Raw genomic sequence first — 21,679 nt, 5'->3', positions numbered from 1 at the left:
TGGAGAAATCTAAACAGTACACTACCTCAAAAAATTTGGTGGTTCATTCCCTATTAGTCTCATTCTAAAACTTGAACAGTCATGTTATACCATAACCATGTCACTAGAAATCAAGACCCATATATTTTGTGAAAGAAAAAAACAAGTTATGGACTCCTTGGGCCCACTAAATTAATGCAAAAACAGAAAAAAAAATTAACAAAAGAGAATAAAAACATTTCAGGACATATAACTTAAAGGATGTCCTTTCATAAAATTCAAGTTGACAGTCAATTTAATTAGATGTTGGGTTTCTCACACACACACACACAGCTTTTTAAGAGAAACAGTTCAAGCTAACCAACTTCAGATAATACTATGTATTAGAAGTAATAGCTTTGTTCTGTTTGTGTATTCAGCACCGTCTCTCTGCTCAGGAACACTACTGAATCTTCTGTCAACGTTCTCTCAAAAAGGATATTCTTAATTTCAGTACCCTATCTATTCCAAAGAACAGGACAACATGCATGTGATTGCGAATTAGTACATTTCTCAGCAGTCACTGGACCACGTGGCACAGACCCTAAGAATTTAAACTGATTTTAGGCTCAGAGTTATTGTTAGCATAGGTTAAATTTTGAGACTGTCCGCTTTGATTGTCTCTCTTTAATAAATTACAATATGGTTACCATCTAAGAGAATAAGTGCTCCTGAGCCTTTGTCAAGGATATCAGCAATAGTTGATTCTGAAGTTAGCAGTCCTGAAAGAGAGAGATAAGGAAAACACATATCTTATAATACGAAGGTCTGAAATTACAATACAACATGAATTTTGCAGGAGTATTTTAGCAAAGCTCATGACAAATATTTCCAGCTTTGTAATCTACACAAGCCAAGTTTTAGAACATATACATTATAAGTAATTTATTTGTAATACATTAATACAACGCAGGTGAGGTTTTTATTTAAAATGTTCATTCACAGTTAACAGTAAACAGATATATGTTTAGACCCCAATCCTGTAACTGACTCCTGTGTCCACTCAGAGCCCCACTGAGTCTGAGAGGCATCTGCCTGGATGGAGACAGTTGCCAGACTGAGGCTTTAAGGCTTACTTAAATGGTGAGTTAGCTTGTGGCAAACTAGGATGTGAACCTACAATGTACTAATTTGCCATATAAACCATGCTATCACGCACTAAAAGTTCCATAGTGCACTCTGACATACTTCTATTTCAAGCAGCAATACATCAAAGTGCACTAAGAAACTTTTAGTGCGCAGTAACAGAGTCCACATGGCAAAGCTAGCACACGATACATTCACATCCTGGCTTCCTGTGCACTAACTCATCATGTAGACAAGCCATAAGTGTCTACCAGAAGTTAAGGTGCCATCATGTCTGGAATATTTATGAACCTCTCAAGGTTGAGACTGGCTCATTAATTTCACAATAACTGTGTGACTGTTGAAGCTTATTCATATGTCTTTTCCCAGTAGAACCCTTAGACGCATCCTGCCAAAAACAAGAGATCTGGCTAGGTGTGCCAAGGAAGAGAAACAGGCATATACTGCAAAGGACTATTGTGAGGCTTACTATGCCCCATTGAAAACCATGCTTTGGTCTAAAAATATTTCACCTCTTATTTTTAACAATAAAGGTTAAAATTATAATTGATAGAGAGAAACAATTTAACTGCTTTTTTCTATTTTTCTTCTTGATGCATTTTGTGTAAAGTTAATTAAATTGTTTCCCCATATTACGAATACTTTTCTTTCCTCTGAGTTTCACACATAAACAGAACGGGAGGGAAAACAAATTATGTTTTGTGAAAGATAAGAAAATTTAATTATAAAACCACAGAAACTGGCAGGTCACTGAGGAGCAAAAATAGCACCTGAAACCACTGCCAACACCTGTTTCGAAATGAAATAGGTTGCAAGTTGATTGACTGACCTTTAAGGCAAAGCATGCTGATGAAGCACATATAGATTGTAGGTGCCATATAAGTGCAAAATATAGTGGATCAAAAGTAGACACTTCTGAATACACACAAAATATACTGTTTCTCTAAGCCCCTACTGCAGGTCCACTTCCCAAAAGGAACTATTTACAAAACTTGAAAAATTAATGGCTCTCTATAGTCTTAAAGTTTTGTACTTCATATTAAATCTCCCACTACTTCTCTTTAATTTGCAAAAAGTCTTCTCCTAGAGAATGTCGACCAGTTGTATCACATATACTAATTATTTGGTGCAGAAAACGCAGAGTATTTATTTAGCCATTTCTTATGTCCTCTTTCTTTATCCAGAATGCTAACACTACACGTGGACCAATATTACCTATCATATTCCACGACAACTAGTAACGCTGAATGTCAAATAGCAGGAAAGTGTTCGGTTTGCTGTCTTCTCGTGTCACTGAATATAATTATAAAATACAATTAAAAGAGCTTCTGAATCAGCAACACCACCCTAACTATCAAGTATTACAAAAAGTTCTAGTTAAAATGTTTAGCCTTTACCAGGCTAGGGGCTTTTTTCCCCCCAGTAAACCCTTTTAACACAGTCCATTTTCAATTATTAAACCCAAAATGTTCAAAGAATTGGGCTCTTAACCATCACAAGCTTTCTTATCACTCAAAGTTATAAAATACAAGATTTTCAGCACAACTTTGAATATTGAAGCCAAGCTTCTCTCAAACAAATGTCTCTGGTGTTCTTATCCTGAATATTTTACACTTTGAGACCTCTAGGGAGACAAATGAAAATTCTTCCTTTTCAACAATAAAAAATATATATCTATTTTTACATACAGGTCTATGCCATAATATGCATTATTAAAGGTCAGGAATGAGGTATGAGGAATGAGGAATTGCCTTCTGAAAGTTCTTAAGACATCTTCAAACCAACAGCAAGTCATGGAGAAAATCCAAGAGAGGAATTGGTGGCCAGTATCCTATGCAATATGATATTCTATTTTTTGTTATTGTTTTAAATCGGTTGACAGATCTGCAAACAACTTAAATATCAGCCTGAACAATATGATCTTATTCACAGATTCCTGTCAATTAATGGAAAGCATGCCATCTTTCTTGCAAGCAATAAAGAGCTCAGGTGTTTCCTTTCACTCTCAGAAGAAAAGAACTAGTTTTTCCATGGTTTATTTGGTTTCTTCCCCACTTGCTCTCATCTCTTTCTCTGAAGAATTTCTCAAAACCACTTTACAAATAAATTCACATATATTCTGGCAACCAGTACTGGAATTGAAAAAGGTACAATGAAGGGCAACAAAAATGATTAGGGGTATGGAACAACTTCCATATGGAATATGATAGAGGGCTATAAAACCATGAATAGTGTGGAGAAAGTGAATAAGGAAGTGTTATTTACTCCTTCACATAACACAAGAACTATGGGTCACCCAAATAAATTAATAGGCAGCAGGTTTAAAACAAACAAAAGGAAGTTCTTCTTCACACAACACACAGTCAACCTGTGGAACTCTTTGCCAGAGATGCTGTGAAGGCCAAAATTATAACAGGGTTCAAAAAACGAACTAGATAAGTTCATGGAGTATAGGCAGATCAATGACTATTAAGCAGGATGGGCAGGGATGCAAAACCATGCTCTGAGTGTCCCTAGTCTCTGTTTGCCAGAAGCTGAGAGTGGACGATAGGGGGTGGATCACTTGATAATAGCCTGTTCTGTTCATTCCCTCTGAAGCACCTGGCATTGGCCACTGTCGGAAAACAGGATATTGGGCTAAATGGACCAATGGTCTAACCCAATATGGTTGTTCTTATCTTTGTAATTAGTGAAGTTTTATAAAACATGAATATATAATCTCTTTGGACATAGACCCTAATTAACCAATATATTTTTCAATGAAAATTTTGAAGACCAGGGATAAGTGTGTCTTTGTTCACATCTCTTTAAAGTCAAAAACTTCTCGCTCTCACCAACAGAATTTGGCCCAATAAAATATATTCCCTCACTCAGCTTGTCTTTCTAAAATTAAAACATACTGAGTTGATTTCATTCTTTAAGTCTCACAGACACTAGGATGTAAACAATGTAACAAAGTACAGTTTCTGGAAAAATATTTTGACAATTTATTATATCAACTTCCAGTGGTAATTAACAATACCTCTAGTTAATGAGTTGATCATGAGCTATATACACCACAATGTGAAGGCACACTAATTTATGTTTAGTGAGCAACTGAATATTCTTTTTCAGACAGCTCAGCAGAAAGTCAATCGGTACCTTGTTTTTACTAAGTATACCACAACAAACAAACTATAGTAGTTAGACAAAAAAAAAAAGCACCATCTGATCAGATTTTTTTTTTAATATATATCTAATTGGAAAGTTCCAACACCAGTATGATAAAGCCACACACACAAAATACAGAGTACAATTTGCAACAGAAACCAGTTCAAAACAATGTATCCATATTTCCATATGTAATGCAGATACAAAAGAAAAGTGAAGTGCTGTCATGGTGAATATGAAACCATCAGAGTAAAGGACTGACCTGAGGTTGGCAGTGGTTTATACAACTCCAGATATTGCTCACCATGCAGTAGCTGTGTAAAGATAAGCAACACTATAGTGATGATCAGTATCATTTGCCACCACTTCCCCCGTCCCTGTCATAAGCAAATATGTAGCTACAGATATTTTGGAAATGTGTTCAGAATGAAAACATATTGCTATAAAATAAAGAGAAGTGAGAAATTATATCCAGTTCTTTCCACACCTGGATATTTTTCGCTGCAACAAGGCTATAAAATACCAGTAGAAATTGACATGAGTGCATTATTTCAGAATGTTTTGTTATGTTACTTTGAGTGTAGGAATTACTTTGACACACTCATCCTTGGAAGTTGTTGGTAACAGCCTGAAATCAATCAGCCTTTCACAATCAGTCCTGACTTACAATCATACAGTATTTTCATGGTATATACTGAGCATGGTTGGATATTAAGGAAAACTTGCTAACTACAAGGATAGTTCAGTACTGTAACAGGTTACATAAAGGAGGTGGTGAATCCCTATCCTTGGAGGTTTTTAAGAATAGGTTAGCAAACACCAGTCAGGGATTGTTTATGTATACTTAATCCTGCAAAGGCAGATGGACTTGATCTTTTCAGATCCCTTACAGTCCTACATTTCTATTTTTCTAAGATTCAAATTAGGAAGAAGCCACCAAAAATATAAATATGGGTAATTTTATTGCCAGGTTAATTTCTGTCGTCTACCTCATCATGCATCAACAACAGAATAAATCAGTTAGCACGAGCCTACACACATCAATTTACAAGTGTTCTAAGAATTTTCCATTACTAAAAAATGTGGACATTCCAAGCTGCAGAACTTCTTTTCTAACCTCAGAAATCATCTTAAAAGAAAGTGCATTCAAAAGAGAACGTCAATGAGATGGACAGCAGGGAAAATTTCAGATTTTCTAAATTTTAAGTAAATGTTAAAATATTTCCAGCATATTTATGCTATCCTTTTAATCACTGACAAAACTTCTGAAGTGGAGTCCATTTTTCATAACATCCAGCACCAAACAGTTATGATTAACTGTTCATTCACTCCTCGAGCATCTATTACAGATTTTCAATTAGAGTAAACACCATTTAAAATGCCTTCTGTACTGCGGCAGATTTCATGCTAAGCTATGTGATTTCACTGAATAACACCAAGTTCCTAGGTTTAAAATTACTTTAAAAAATAGTTCAGGTGTAGAAGTAAACCTTTTAAAAAATGCTTTAACAAATATCCTATTTACAATTCAGTGCTTTGAATGGGTAACAACCACTCAGATTTGTAATGCAGGGAATTTGAAGACAAACAACACGCAGGGGAGAGCCTTTTGACTGTAATTTACTTTAATGTATGGGACCAAGGAGAGAGGGAGAATAATATTTCACTCTATACCACCATTCCCAGGATGCGGATGTTGATATGTTGCTCTTCTTGCCATAGCCTATGTGTGGAACATGGTAAGAATAATAGACACTACAACCTTTTGAAGAGGCATCCCTCTGTTTTGTGGAGCACTATCTTTTTTCCTTAGCTTCTCACAAACACAACAGCGCATCTCATGTGCAGTCAACAAAAGGCAGCAGCAGTGATTCTGGTTCAATACATACAAATATTATGGGTTTGGCCATCTGGTGTTTGGATTTTGTTTGCTGGCTTTTTAAAGGAAACTCCAGAGTTTGACGACAAGACAGCTATGAAAAAATTCATGGGGTGGCAGGATTGTGACTAAAACAACACAGTCATTTATACAACTTTCTTTAGTTTTTATGCAGACTGCAGTCCCAGTATGGAAAATGCTGTAAATCTTACATTTTTAAGCTTTTTAAAAATCATATTTCAGCTATGAAATACTAAATTTCTTATGACATCATATTCTTGAAGAAGGCAGCTTTATATAATTTATATTTGTTCGATATATAGCTAAATGTATACACAGATATATGTAGATACACAGTTTGAAGAGGTGTACATTGTCAACTAATTTAAAAAGAAAAGATTACACCTACTGTACTTGCTTTCTAGATTATCTATGGTAGAGAGCTTCATCCCTGGAAAGAGCAAAAGAAATTGCTCAAAAATAAAATCCCTCCATTACAAAAAAAAAATGTCAGGGCGAGATAAAGGTTTTTGGTTTTTAATAAAGAGGATGCTGCTCTTCAAGCAAGATTCCCACTTTAAAAAAAAAAAAAAAGAGAGAGATACACACATGTGATTCATAAGCATCTTAGGGGGAAAAAAAAACCCACACAAAATCTATGAGAGAGAGGTAGGTAACTCATTTCAATACAAGTTTTTCCCTGGGTTGCAAGAAATCGGAGCCTGTTACTTTTTCTCTTTCTAGAACAGCAGCTATCTCTGAAGTTTTGGTGTATATACTGAGCCATTTCAATTACAGTCAATTTATATAGCATGTAACACAAAATAAATTGCAATGTCTAAATCATACATACTTTTGTGAAGTCACTGTTGAGTCCTGGAACACTAGAAAGTCCACCATCCCACAAAGATGCCTGAGCTGGGATGACCCCAAAGGTAGGTAAACAACAGAATGCTTCACTGCCTTCAAAAACAAATTTTAGATGATCTGGATCCTTGGTTGTCATTCCCACACCAAGAGCGTACAAAATCGGTTGCAAGTGAGTATAATTATACACCACTGTGGGCAACTTTTGGCCAACATATTTGCTCTGTGGATTAAAAATATATAGTATAATTCAAAGTTAAATGCTATGTAATATTTGATTTCAATTTACTTTCCGCAGGCAAAATCATCGTATAACTGCAACGTAATATATTAACAGTCTTGCTAGGATTACTTACATGTAGGGCTGTCAAGTGATCAAAAACATTGATCACATGATCCAAAAAATTACCTTATATACTCATTCATAAGCTGAATATTTTTGGTAAAAAAGTGACTCATCAAAGAGCGGGGGTTGGCTTATAAATAGGTCTACACCAAGATTTGATTATTTTAAACTCTATGAAATCATTGAATTGAATATCTAATACATTGTTGTTTTGTTTACCTGGAGTGTCTGCAGGCATGGAGACCCGCAGCTCCCCTTGGCTGGGAATGGCAAACCGCGGCCACAGGGAGCTGAGGGGCTCCATGCCTGCAGACGCTCCAGGTAAACAAAATGTCCCAACCTGCCAGCAGCTTACCCTAATGGGCCGGGAGCCACAGTTTGCCAACCCCCGGAAATATAGGGTCGGCTTATGGAAGGGTCATACAGTTTTTACTGTTTTTACCTTTCCATCTTGGTTGGTCAGCTTTTAGACGAACAGGCTAATGAATGAGTATATATGGTAATTGCACGATTGGCTGAACCAGAAGTAGGACTGAGTGCACTTAGAGGCTCTGAAGTTTTACATTGTTTTGTTCTTGAATGCAGTTATGTTACCAAAAAAACCCCTACATTTGTAAGTTGCACTTGCATGACAAAGAGATTGTACTACAGTACTTGTATGAGGTGAATTGAAAAATACTATTTATTTTATCATTTTATAGTGCAAATATTTGTAATAAAAATATAAACTTTCATTTCAAATACAACACAGAATATATATGAAAATGTAGAAAAACATCAAATATTTAATAAATTTTAACTTGTATTCTATTGTTTAACAGTGTGATTAGAACTGCGATTAATCACAATTAATCTTTTTAATTGCAATTAATTTTTTTTAGTTAATCACGTGAGTTAACTGTGATTAATCGACAGTCCTACTTACATGCCATGTCACAGGGAAGATATTTCTGGAACTGAAGTGGTATTTGTTTGTTTTCCTTTAAATATATTCTATAACAATAAATACTGTAAGAAAGCCTTGTCTATATCACCGTAGACTATATAGCAATAAAGAACTGCATCCTGCAAATTACACTACACAGTATTTCAAAGAAAAAAATGTTTCAGTGGACAGCTCAATAAACAATCATGATTAAAGACCAATACTAATGAAACAGTTTACACTGTAATAGCCAGCTCATCCAACCTAGAACTTGTGGGAAATCAGCCAAGTGAAAGATAAGAAAAAACACTTCACAAAGAGCCTTGTTCTGTCAGGTAAAAACCAGAGATGTGCTGTCTTCACCTCATTTTGAACAATATCCTATTTAGGGTGTCTGAATGCTCTAAAGTGCAAGAGGTGATAGGTCTTATAGCTTAATTTATATATCTAGCTTCAAAAATTCTACCACCAATTAGAGAAAATTAGAGGAGAATTTTATTTATTTAGCAAGTTTATTATTTCTGCTCTAGTTCGCATCTAAAAAAGTGACCTTTACAGAAAGCAAGCCAAAGCTTTTGATCACATGCTGTGAGCAAGCTTGTCCTTGCTTTGGGTCTTTTGATAGCTACAAGCTGAGTTCCTTGCAGAAGCATTTTTACTTACTGGGTCAAAGCCTGAAGAAGCGGATCTAGTATAGCTTGTGGGATTCATGGAAACTTCTTCAGACTCTATTTGACTTAGCACATCGTTCAGTATGCTTACCGACTCTGGAACAAACAAAAGGAAACAAATTATTTTAAAATAGCCAAAAAAACCTGCCAAAATCTGCAAAACTAGATCCTTCTTTCAATGACATATAGGAAAAAATAAAAAATGGGTGTAGGGGTGATTCAATATATACAGATTTCTCTAAACAGATTTTAGTTCTGTACCTTACTGGTGCCTACAAACCACGTGTGGCAATTATATTCTACAGGAGTTCTACTGGCTCTGCACTCAGTAATGAGTTGTGATTCATATGGTGAAGAAAAAAATATTTATTTCAAGCACTTGTGTCTGGAACAAATAACTGGTGCTATACAACATTATCCTGGTCACGCAACCAATTCCATAACTGTATATTAAATTTAACTTCCCCAGCACTAACATGTTAAGAGAAGACATCTTGCACATTATTTACTAATTTTGTCAAAAGACAGAATTTGATAATTAGTACACATTTTCTCCTCTTTATACTTATTTCTTTTGGGTATTCTAAAATCATGTTTTCTATCAATCCTCCTCCTCTTCAAGCTGGGGTAAACACCAAGAGCAAGTTGAAGCTAGAGCAATGTCATGATTGCAAGAGAGGCAGATTACTGCACAACAAAGTGGGTTAGTACAAAGTATATGTTGTGTTGCTTTCGGTATGCTGAAAGCATGATTATCTCTCTGCCTCTCTCACCTGACCCAGCAAGGGCTGCTCAATGCCAGGCCCAGTGCCTGGGTGAGATTCAGGCATTGATACAAGCTTGCTGGCAGAAACTCAATCTGGATAAAATCAGTAATCTCAATACCAAACATTCAAAAAACCGTCTCCAAAAATCATGAGACTGACTTAAAAATAAAGAGATTTTTAAAAATCACTATTTTTCTCCTTCCTGATGATTTTTTCACTCTTAGGGGAAGCTATTGTCCTCCTATTTGTGCATGATCCCTGCAGTTACAAAATTCAACCTTAGATGTACACACAAATGCAGGCCTCCAGGCTCACTGCTCAGAAGGGTCTTAAACTCTCCTCTCCCCAAAATTTTCACTCTTTTGCTCTTTATCTCCCTTTAACTAGGTAGGATAGGGAACTGCCCGGCTGAAATCCCCGCTCTGTTTTTGCCACCCAGTCTCCTGTTCTTCCCCTGCCTCTTAAACTCATTTGTCCCCAATAATTCCTTCCCTCTCAGTCTTCTACCCACCACATTCTCTTGCAGCCCCCTCAACCTGCCCTGTGCCCCCATATTCTTCTGCACCCACCCTATCAGTTTCCTGTCCTGCTTCCCAACTCACCCCTGAACAGTTCCCCCCTCCACCACCACCACCACCACCACCCACACACACACACACACACACACACTCTCTCATTCCCTTCACATTCTCCTGTCCTCTGCCTGGTCCTCACGTAGTATCTGAGGAGCCGCCATCTTTCTAGAAAGTAGCTTAGCTTCAACCCCCTTAGAAACAACGCAAGGTGGTGGCTATATTTGCTGGAGGCAGACTGTAGCTTCAGATCCAATGGGAAATGGTGGCTGTTTTGGGTAAAGGCAACCCTAAAGTTATCAAAAGGATTGTTTGTGACTCTCTTAGGGAGGGTGTCTCTCTCAAATGTTACTAGAATTTGCAAAGCTGGGGATGGTTTTGTTTCCCCAGCAGCTCCTAGCCACAGAATGCCACTCCCATTTGCCTCTGGCTAGAAGACCAAATCCGTTTTTCAGATGAGAACCTTGCTACCAGGATTCATGCTGATGTTATCTTAAAATGAGATTCCTGATATGCATTTTATATGGAACTATGCATTAAGCATCTGGAGACTTATGCTGGTACAGAATGCTGAAGCCCAACTTTTCAGTGGTGTATCTTGGCTGGAGCACATGACACCTGTGGTTTGGGAATCATTGCTCATTGGTATCTGGATGAAATTTAAGGTTAGCGATTTGGGGTCCCCCCCCACCCCACCATTTAGCTCTAATTCAGCAGTGTAACACTAATCGCAAAAAAGTGAACATTATTCTGGGATGTATCAGCAGGAGTTCTGTAAGCAAGACACAAGTAGTAATTCTTCCACTCTGCACTGATAAGACCTCAACTGATTATTGCGTCCAGTTCCGGATGCCACATTTCAGGAAAGATGTGGACAAATTGGAGAAAGTCCAGAAGAAGCAGCAAACATGATTAAAGGTCTAGAAAACATGACCTATGAGGAAGGATTGAAAAAAATTGGGTTTGTTTCGTCTAGAGAAGAGAAGACTGAGGAGGTCCATGATAACAGTTTTCAAGTATGTAAAAGGTTGTTACAAGAAGAGTGAAAAATTGTTCTCCTTAACCTTCGAGGATAGGACAAGAAGCAATGGGTTTAAATTGCAGCAAGGCAGATTTAGGTCGGATATTAGGAAAAACCTCTTAACTGCCAGAGTAGTTAAATACTGGAACAAATCGCCTAGGGAGGTTGTGGCGGTTTTTATGAAGAGGTTAGAGAAACATCTGTCAGGAATGGTCTAGTTATTACTTAGTCCTGCCTTGAGTGCAGGGATCTGGATTAGATGACCTATTGAGGTATCTTCCAGTCCTATACTTCTACAATTCTAAATAGCCTGGGACCAGCATATTTGAGATACTTGTGTCTCCCCACCCATCACTGCCACAGTTGTGGTCAGCAGCAGCATTTGACCTGGATCCACTTCGAAAGGGCAATTGGTAGAGCATTCTCAATGAGGGGCCCTCAGCTTTGGAACTACATCCTCTCTTGGGTACTTTCAGATCAGATTTGTTCATCTTCAGAGCACAGTGCAAGGCAAATCTATTTATTCAAGCTTTTGGGGGTGAGTGTGGGAGAGAGAGGGCTTGATAGAGATTGGCTTTTGGGGAGGACTTTTGTAGCGGGCTGCTGGGTTTGTAATTTGATTAATTGTTCTTTAAATTCACAGCAAAGACAGCTAGAGTGTGAGATATGATTTTTAGTCTGACACTGAACTTCTTGAGATATTTATTTCACAGTAGCAAGTGTAAGTTAATATATATTTTTCAGTATGTTTTTCATGATTGTTTAAAAACAAGTTTGTTTTTAAAAGATGCTCTTCAGATGTTTGTAAGGCTTTAAGTAAGCCATTAAAATATTATTGCTGCAATCAGATGTGAGAATGGCGGGTGCTTTTGTTTTGTTTTTAAAATAACACTATATTAAATAAAGGATCAATTTCAATGTTGTGAGCAGTTTGCTCACTAAACTTTTACCATCAAGAACCCCACAACTGACCAATATTCCTCCCATTTTCCAAAAGGACTGATACAGCAGTGTGGAACTGCTGTGTCTCAACTCATTAATTCACTTCAATCTCCACTGACCTTCTGCTGCCTGGCATAGGAAACAGCAGTCCCACCTACAGCATTAGATTTACAATGATATTTTAGCAATTGACCAGACATGACTCATTCCTGTTATGCAAGGTTACATTTTCAATGCATCCAACCAAGACTCCAAGGAAATCAGATTACATTAAATGTCTGATATTTTATATTTAAGTGTTTTGTGAATGTTATTATCATGTGAACTAACAGATTGTCAAATTGAAAAAGACATTACTACATCAAAAACATTGAAATTAACACACATTTCAAAATAAACTACCTTTGTATTATGCAGTAATTAATTCTTACTTCAGAAGAATAACTTTCTTTTTTTCTAGCTGTATTCTTAGCATATGGCTGGCACTCCATAAATAATTTTATATATATAAAAATAAAGGTGAAAAGCATATTATTTAGGTTGCAAAGTCAAGCTCTTGAAAGTTAGGTGATGCCAGATTTATAGCCGCTCATGCAACCTTATGTCTGCCACGCATCTGTGCACTGAATGAGGTAGGGGGTCCTATGGACAAAATAGTACATGATCATGTAATTATATTTATTTTAATGCGTATACATAATGGTTCAGAATTAATGTTGAATGGGAAACCATATATCTGACATTTCCTGATTTTCAAGTGCTTGACTTTGCAACCTGAATAATGTCCTTTTAACATAGCAAAATTACATTTAAAAACCTATTGCTTTTTAAATGAAAAAGGTAGAAACAAATGCTATTATGTACACCGAACAATCTCTCCTCACCATGCATTAGCAGTGAGGTATGTACCCAGACCTTCACAACCGCAGAACAGACTTCTATCACTTGAGCTACAGGACTAACTATGTTAGCTTGCAGTAGCAGCTGAAGGCTGCTATTCTAGCCATCAGGGGGATGGGTTGCTGGGTCCAGAGGGAAGGGTTATGAGTAGAGCTCTGCCCCACCCAACTCTCTCTCCACCCCCATCCAGAAACTTGAGAGCTTCTGCACTATCTGGTGTCCCCAGAGAATGGGGAAAGACCACAAGGATCATGTGCTAGGCCAGAGGATAACCAGCCCAGTTCTACCACATATACACAAGAAGCTGAGAGTTAACCAAGATGCTTAACAAAAAACAAAAAATGTTATATTTGTATTTAGTAAAAGGTGGTCTTTAAAAGTGTTTAGCTGTGCTGTGAACACATTTTTGCTGAGTAATTGTGTAATCTTATTGCTGGGACCACTGCCTTTCCTTTCACAATCTCATCCCAGAGTGTGATTACCCCCTTTGTTGTGTCATGTATGGAAGCAAACTCTCTGAGGCTCAGACATAAGCCAATTAGCTATTTGGTGAGGTCACTAGCTCACTTTTGGGTGCTGTAAAACACTTAAGTTTAAAAAAAAAAAAACACCACCACGATTGCCATGTAATAACCTTTAGCAGAAAAATATTTCTGCCTGTGCAGTAGCTCAAAGACATAAATTAATCCAGAATTTGAGTGTGTTGCCTGAATGGCAACAAAATTTTTCATGTTGAAATTATGTCATCATCATGTTGAAAGTATATCATCCTTTTGTTCCTCATAAATTGAGTGTAGGAGGAAATTTTAATGCAACAGAACAGAACATTCAACTTCATCAAGGTTATGTGGGGTCGAAGTTAACGCATACGATCTGGTTTCAAACTTAATGCTTTTTTTCTTTTCTTTTTTTAAAAAAGGGAAAATACTGTTTAGTGTATAAATAACCAGTAAACAGAATATCTGATATCTAAACTGGTAGGAGGGGAAATCATGGTACTTGCCCCATACACCAAAGACGACCAGGCAGCCCCAAACCCAGAAACATGCAGGGGAGACCCCCCAACCCCCTCCAGAGGCACAAGGGCCCATGCAGCACCTGCGTACCCCTAGCCATGTAGGATTGGGGAAAGAAATCTTCAGGGTGGAGCCAGAGAAATGCAAACTGACAGGATCAAACAAACAGAGGCAGCATTTGTAGCAGAAGCCGTTGGACACCAGACATTACTAATGTCGGATGCCTTTCTGCGGCTTTGACTGATCACTTACTTTCTTGTCTGCTCGTCAGCTGCCAGCTCCAGTTACAACCCACCCTCTCCCTATCAGACTCTACACCTTGGTCTCATTCAACTGCCCTCCACAGAGCAGTCTAGTTGTTTCTGGATGTGGTTATCCAGGGTTTTCTGTTTGTTTTTTAATTGTTGGTGATATTTTTAAACAGCCAGACCATTATCAAGGAATGGCTAATCACTTTTATCTATCTTACTAATTTTTCCCCCCACATTCTTTAAAAAAAAAAGAAAAAAGAAAAAAAGGAGTACTTGTGTGGCACCTGAGAGACTAACAAATTTATTTGAGCATAAGCTTTCGTGGTTTTCCACTGCATGCATCTGATGAAGTGAGCTGTAGCTCACGAAAGCTTATGCTCAAATAAATTTGTTGGTCTCTAAGGTGCCACAAGTACGCCTTTTCTTTTTGTGGATACAGACCATCACGGCTGATACTCTGAAACCTGTCACATACTCTTTGTTGTTTATTTGTGTTGCACTACTGCCTAGAGGACCAAACGGCTTATTTTATTTCAATCAAATGTTCATAAGACCATTATGAAGCACCCAACACTGCCCAAGGTACTTTAACAAAATTCACACTGTCAGAACAACATTCAATACTAAGAGAAGAAGAAAACAAAGCAACAGACATACATTTCACACTTAGGAAACTTAGAAGTAATGGAAAGAAGGAACACGATTGTTGGATAGGCAGATTTGGGGGGCTGGGGGGGGGGTCAAAGGAAGTTTCATTTTGGAAAAGATATACAATAGGGTGTCTGTAGGATTAGAGAAAGCACCATCCAAGAGAGAGAGAAAGACAGAAAGAAGGATGAGAGTATGGGGGAGGAGAAAAGTCAGAAGATGGAAGGGGAGGTGGAGCAGAATGAGGGATTGATTAGAGGTAGGCAGCAGGAAAGATACCAGTCACACTGGAGTGAAATAGCAGAGGCAATGGGTGGAATGAAAGTTAGGCAGAGGGACAAGAGCTCTTGCTGCATAGAGCCAATTTTGTCCCTGAAGAAATTAGTAAGCTCTTGGGCAGAAAGGGAGGAGGAAAGGAGAGGGAGCAATATTGGAAAAGGATACGGTGGCCATCATAGAGAAGAGCTTTGTAAAGGCCAAGATTGAGACAGTGACTAAGATGGTACATAGGGTCTGGAGCTGCAGGTCAAATCAGAAAGCAAGAGGCAGTGGAGTCAGGTGGATCAAAGGGAAGCTGAAGTTGTGACAGATATGATAATCTCCTGCAATGTCTTTAGAAGATGTTACTGTATCATTGTGGGCTAGGGAGTGTAATACCATGGTGGAAGATGACCACAGTTCTTCCAGTAACTAAGCACAATAAGGAGTGATTAGGCATATTCACTCAGGTTGCAACACCTCCAGCCAAGAACCACCACCTGTAGAGGCTTGCATATACTAGTTCAAACGGGATTCTCCAGAGATCATCAGACAAAGAAAGGACTGAGTTTAAATTGATTTAGGCCCTTCTTTCTGATCCAGCAAATGGACAGGACCATCTGTCCAATGGGAGCCCAATCCTTGAGATTTTGGAAGGACTTTGGCCTACGGAAGCCCCAGAAAGACTGATGGGTGACCTCTAGTAAGCTGTTAGCACACGTATAGAAACTTTTACTGTTTTTTAATATGTTTTCTCTGTAATGTTTTCATCTTAAGAATACACATGCTTGCTTATAAAGGGCTGCTTGGTAAGTTATAACTGCCGGCAATGACGTTCACAGCCTCTGAAGAGAAAGCAAAGTGCAGATGCTGGCCTCTTTAGGCAGTCTGGCTTTCTGGAAATACAGTGCAGGTAGGGAACTGCGCAGCCTAGAAAACCCCACCAGGAGGGAAGAGAGATGCAGGTCTCTGCCAAAGAAAGGAGTTGGGAGCCTAGAGTGGATACCCTTGGTGAACCATAAAGGGGAAATACAGGTGCAGTTGCAGAATTGTGACAGAAGTCATCTAGGATAAGGAGGCTGGGGAGATCGCAGCCTCAGTGTCATGCCAGAGGATCCCTAACCCAAAAGCTTTTCCTTACTTAAACTTTCAACAGTAACCCAAGATTCCAGTAGAGAAGGGAATACATTCCTTATTAACACGTTGCTCCTACATGCATTGGTGTACAACCAAATATATAGTTACCTTCAATCTGACTGTAAAATACAGAACTCATAGCAAAATTGAGCACCTTAGCTAGGAAACCCCTGAGGAAGAAGACATTCTGCCCCGAATTTTGCAATCAAAGGCACAGCAATACCGTTAAAAAGGCCTGACTCTACTAGATGTGTGTGATGATTTAGGGGACACAGCTGAAGGGGAAGTTGAACGGATTCAGCAGACATTTTTTTTTCCTTCTAAAAGCATAAAATAAAAACTGTTCCATAAAACTCTCTCTTACAGCTTTTGTTTCCCCAGACTGTTGTATTATACCACAGATCTCCTTTACCTTGGATAGTCCGGGGCTTGCTGGCATTATCAAAGTCACAGATCTTCTCCCATTTATCTTGCACAGCCTCTGGTGTCATAGGATGATTCTTCTCCCTGACAATGGAACCCAGGGATCGCTCCCAGCGCACTAATTAAACAGTGAAAATGGAAGACATTGATCACAGAGTTCAAGGTAGTGGTCAACAAGACAAACTGTAGAACCCTTCAATTTCTTAGTGTGCTTTTTGAGAGATAATTAAAACTCATTCCAACCCTCCCAAAGGAGAGAAAAAACTAGGTCAGAACCTCTCTGATCTAACTACAAATGCCGGGTAGTTGAATTTAAAATGCTCTTTGCCATTAGTTAACACTTAAAGAATCACACTATGACATTTTAAATTCCAATAAAACATGACAGAAATGTTTGTAAATGTGATTTCAGTTTTTGAACATTCCTTTTCACTAGGCAAGGAACACTTGTACTATAAACCAATTTAAGGAGTCTATTCAAGTTCTGCTTTCATGGGATTTTGACCACTGCTGCTCTCTAAGGTTGTGGAAGGGCTTGGGAAGCTGTAGGTGAATCACAAGGGGACAACACTTTTGATGGAGAATGTCAGTGACAGAGAGGGCCAGAGATCAGTGTCTCAAAGCAAGAGATCTTTAGCACCCTGACTCAAGGAGATACTTTCTGGCACAGACAATCTTACCAATAATCATCATGTTTCCAATCTTCCTTTTTAGAGAAAATTATGGAAAAGGTTAAAATGAAGCCAGCTCTGGCATGCTACACATTTCCTTGACCACGATGAATCCATCTCTCAGCTTGGAAATGGCAAGTAAGTTGATCTCATTAATTAATTATCTTTTCTTGGTGATGGACAACGATCAGGTTTCCATGTTGATATTTTCAGATCTAGCAGCACCCACTGCTACCATTTACCATGATTTGTTATTCAAAAGTTTACAGATCCTACAGGAATAGATGGAGCAACTACTGCAAGACTCCATTCTTTTCTCTTTGACAGGAACCAAAGAGTACTTCTGGGTGAATGGTCAACTGCCTCAAGAACCCTCTTGTGGAGGGCACTTCAAGGTTCTACGCTGTCCCCTATCCTGTCCAATGAGTATAACAGGCTGCTAATGAAGAGGAGATGGCTTCGGGTCCATCCCATTAGAACACTGGTCAGAGCTGTTCAAAAAAATTTCAAAATTCAAAATATTTCAGCTAAAAATAGGGACAAATATTTCAGGAAAGTTTTCAAAAGAGAATCTCATTTTTCAACCAGCTCTAATGTGGCTGATATTCAGCCACGTTGGAGAATCTTTGTACATTTTTTAAAAATAATCATGCATTTTTGTAAGTTATAAGATGACTAGAGGAAAAGAAAGTTAAGACATCTTTATACACTGGATTAAGTTGCTCTCTTGCTCATGAGCCACTGAATGTTGAATAGAGGCCCCCAGGTGTTGTCCTTATCTTTATTATACATACCTTTATGTGTATTCACTTAGCAGTGAATACACATAAAAACAGATTAATAGCATGTGCCTCCAGCATAAATGAAGACTACCCCTTGTGTTCATACACACTTTTTAGCTCTTGTAGCTAACATTACTAAGCCTCTTCAGCTAGTGTAAGTCAACACAAGTCCATTCAAATCAAGGGAATAGTGCCTATTTATACCAGATGAGGATCTGACACACATGGATTATGGCACTCATTTCCTCTACTAAAATCTGCCTCATCCATTCAAAATATGCAGCCCACTAGAGACCAACAAAATTCTACCTCTAGAAAAAGCTATCTTTATCAACAGTCATTGTAGAAGAGAGAATTTGCAATTATATTAGATTTTGTTTTCATTAAAAAAAAAAAAATCTAAAATCAACCTTCTACAACACAAACTACTTACATTTACCAATCCATCCGGCTCCCACCTGCCAAGTGGAAAAAAAAAATTATCTGACTTTATTACAGCAATCAGTCAAAGTTTTAATGTTGGAAACAAGCAAAACTATTCTCTAGAGGGCCTTTGTATAGGTGACAACACAGCGACCTGGCATATAATTAATTATAATTAGTGGTATTTTTCCAAAGAACTTTCTACGAAGCCTGGGTGTGCTAGCAGTATGAATAAGATGTCAATAGTTGTTTGGGAAACAGACAGCCCTATATCGGTGAATCCCATCAATGGCCTGCCTACCTAGGACTATAACTCATTTTACTGAAGAATCACTGTTGGACTCTATGGAACTGCTGCTCACATAGAATGCTCCTTTGTGGCATCATTTTGCCTGACTGGCAGAGTCAATGGAGAACTAATCAACATGGCAAACACCTTCCACAGGATAGTATTACAGCTCAGGAGCAGACTGGAATTCTAGTCATTTTCTCTCATTAGAGACACTGAAAATGAAGTGAGAAAGAGAGAAAAAAGAAAGGAAAAGAAAAGGACTGGCTGGGTAAAGATATTTAAAAGATGGCACTTCGAGGGGAACAGAAGAAGAGAAGAAAGAGAAGAAGAACATTAGCACACTTTAAACTATCTAAGCCACCATATTCTAAAACTAATACCTCACACACATTGTGTTGGAGAGATTCAGAGCTAAGTCACACTAGCTTGAGGCCCGCGTGTGGCACAGAGACTGCCCTGACCAATGATCTAGCCAACTCTCCTTCATACATCATACACTGCAAGGCAAGGCACAAGCCCATTTATAAGAAATATTTGCAAGATCTTAATTCTAAAAATGTGGTCAGCCTATGCGCTGTCAGATGGGGATTCTAAAATGTGTCTAAGTGACTTAAGAGAATAAATCTCTGACTGTCAATGGAATTTGTGCTTTTAAGTCACTTACACATTTCTGAAAATGCCATCATTTAAAGAAAAACAAACATAAGCTATTGATGCCACCAAACAATCTTTATTTTAATAAAAAAAAGAGGCTTGAAGAGCATGCCTCAAAGCACCCCAGAATCAGAAATCTTTGATCCCTTCTAGAAGTTGGTCTGTGTGCACCTGTTTCACACATTAATTGTGAAAACTCCCCCCTTTCTAAAAAAAGCACTGATGCAACTACATCAGACATGACAATAAAACTAGATCTTTTCTAGGATTTTGATTTTTGGGAGAGATGCAACCCCACACGTACATGCACCTATCCTACACAAACAAAATAATTACAGATAGAAGTCAGTCACAAAAACATACAAGAGACATGCAGCTGTGCTGGAAAATAACTGTGCTATTGTTTTCAAAGGGAGAGTATCAACCTGAATTATGCCCCTTTTTACAAATGGAGTTAGAACTCGCTTCAGGTTCCAGAGCTGATGCTGAATTCCTAAAATAAAGCCAGTTAACTGTGTCTGCACATTGAGAAAACATAAAAAGGATCCTGTGTATAGTCTGTGAATAACTTTTACTACCAGCATTTTTTTTCGGGCAGAGAAATCAAATGTTCTCTATATTTCACGATCTGTTATCAGAATAAGAGAAAGTAGAGGGCAGGAATATGGCCTGGTGCACCATAAGGGAAAGGGGGATGGAAGGGATGGCCAGTGCTATAAACAGACAGATCTATTCTGCAGGCTGCCAACACTGGGAATTTACAAACCTTTTTCTCCACATGAGATGGAGCAATATAAAGATTCCCCTCACGATACAGCTACACTAACAAAAATTAATGCCACAAAAGAATATTTTACTACTAACATTAACGTTTAACTACTTTACTACTGACCAGCATATCTGGCACATGTAACAAAATAAATTTTTGGTGCTACCCTTTCTACTGGGTACGTAGTATGACACTGTTTCATTCTTATCACAACAGAATGCCACCACTTCAAAGAACACTGCAGCTCCAGAAAAGTGACTAGAACTGCACTGGGTTACAAAAGAACATAAACCTATTGCATGTTAAAATAAATAAATAAATAATAATAAAAAAAGCAGCAGCAGCATCACCTCAAAGAGACCGCCATTCTCCTGACACCTCTCATGGCAAAGCCAAAGTACTAAGGGAGCCACATACTCTGGTTTGAAAGCATCCACCAGATCTGGAATAAATTGAAAAAACCAAACACATCAGTATGAATACATAATCATTCAAATACTTCATTCACCAAACCCTTCTCTATCATTCATTTCTACCCACTTTCTGGAAGGAATGATCAAATTCACTGTAATCTGAATGAGTTGTGTTGCATATCCTTTCCATTTTTGTCTTCGTAAATGTTACTTTGTTTCAGTAGCACTAAGAGAGATCTCTAGCTGTTCTATAGATAAAAGTTAGATGATAATTTCAATACAAAATCCCAGGAGAAGGGCTTGGAACGTTTAACGGTACAGGTGTTTCCAAATACCCTCAGTGTCATAAATATAAAGGGAAGGGTAACCACCTTTCTGTATACAGTGCTATAAAATCCCTCCTGGCCAGAGGCAAAACCCTTTCACCTGTAAAGGGTTAAGAAGCTAGTGTAACCTTGCTGGCACATGACCCAAAATGACCAATGAGGGGACAAGATTCTTTCAAATCTGGAGGGGGGCCGGGGGGAGACAAAGAGTTCTGTCTGTCTGTGTGATGCTTTTGCCGGGAACAGATCAGGAATGCAAGCCTTACAACTCCTGTAAAGTTAGTAAGTAATCTAGCTAGAAAATGTGTTAGATTTTCTTTTATTTAATGACTTGTAAAATAAGCTGTGCTGGAGGGAACGTGTAATCCTGTTTTTGTGGTTTTTTTTGAAACTTAAGGTTTTGCCTAGAGGGATTTTCTATGTTTTGAATCTGATTACTCAGTAAGGTATTTACCATCCTGATTTTACAGAG

At 38.1% G+C, this 21,679-nt stretch overlaps 1 protein-coding gene across 2 annotated transcripts in view; it reads right to left on the bottom strand.

Annotated features, from left to right (window-relative positions):
• HSD17B4 (hydroxysteroid 17-beta dehydrogenase 4) overlaps positions 1-21,679 on the bottom strand; it is a 122,016-nt gene that overhangs the window by 67,944 nt on the left and 32,393 nt on the right. For both annotated transcript variants that reach the window (XM_084629269.1, XM_084629270.1), the window contains exons 9-15: positions 20,819-20,910; positions 18,764-18,788; positions 16,867-16,995; positions 8,935-9,038; positions 6,987-7,223; positions 4,517-4,568; positions 669-740 (exon numbers count right to left, since the gene is read on the bottom strand). In XM_084629269.1, coding sequence (XP_084485395.1) covers positions 669-740; positions 4,517-4,568; positions 6,987-7,223; positions 8,935-9,038; positions 16,867-16,995; positions 18,764-18,788; positions 20,819-20,910 — 711 coding nt within the window. The remainder of the gene's footprint in view (positions 1-668; positions 741-4,516; positions 4,569-6,986; positions 7,224-8,934; positions 9,039-16,866; positions 16,996-18,763; positions 18,789-20,818; positions 20,911-21,679) is intronic.

This window comes from Lepidochelys olivacea (genome assembly GCF_965140295.1).
Source record: "Lepidochelys olivacea isolate rLepOli2 genome assembly, chromosome: 5".
Taxonomy (NCBI): domain Eukaryota; kingdom Metazoa; phylum Chordata; order Testudines; family Cheloniidae; genus Lepidochelys; species Lepidochelys olivacea.
The sequence above is the reverse complement of the archived record's forward strand: the minus strand, read 5'-3'. Positions and strand labels throughout refer to the sequence as shown.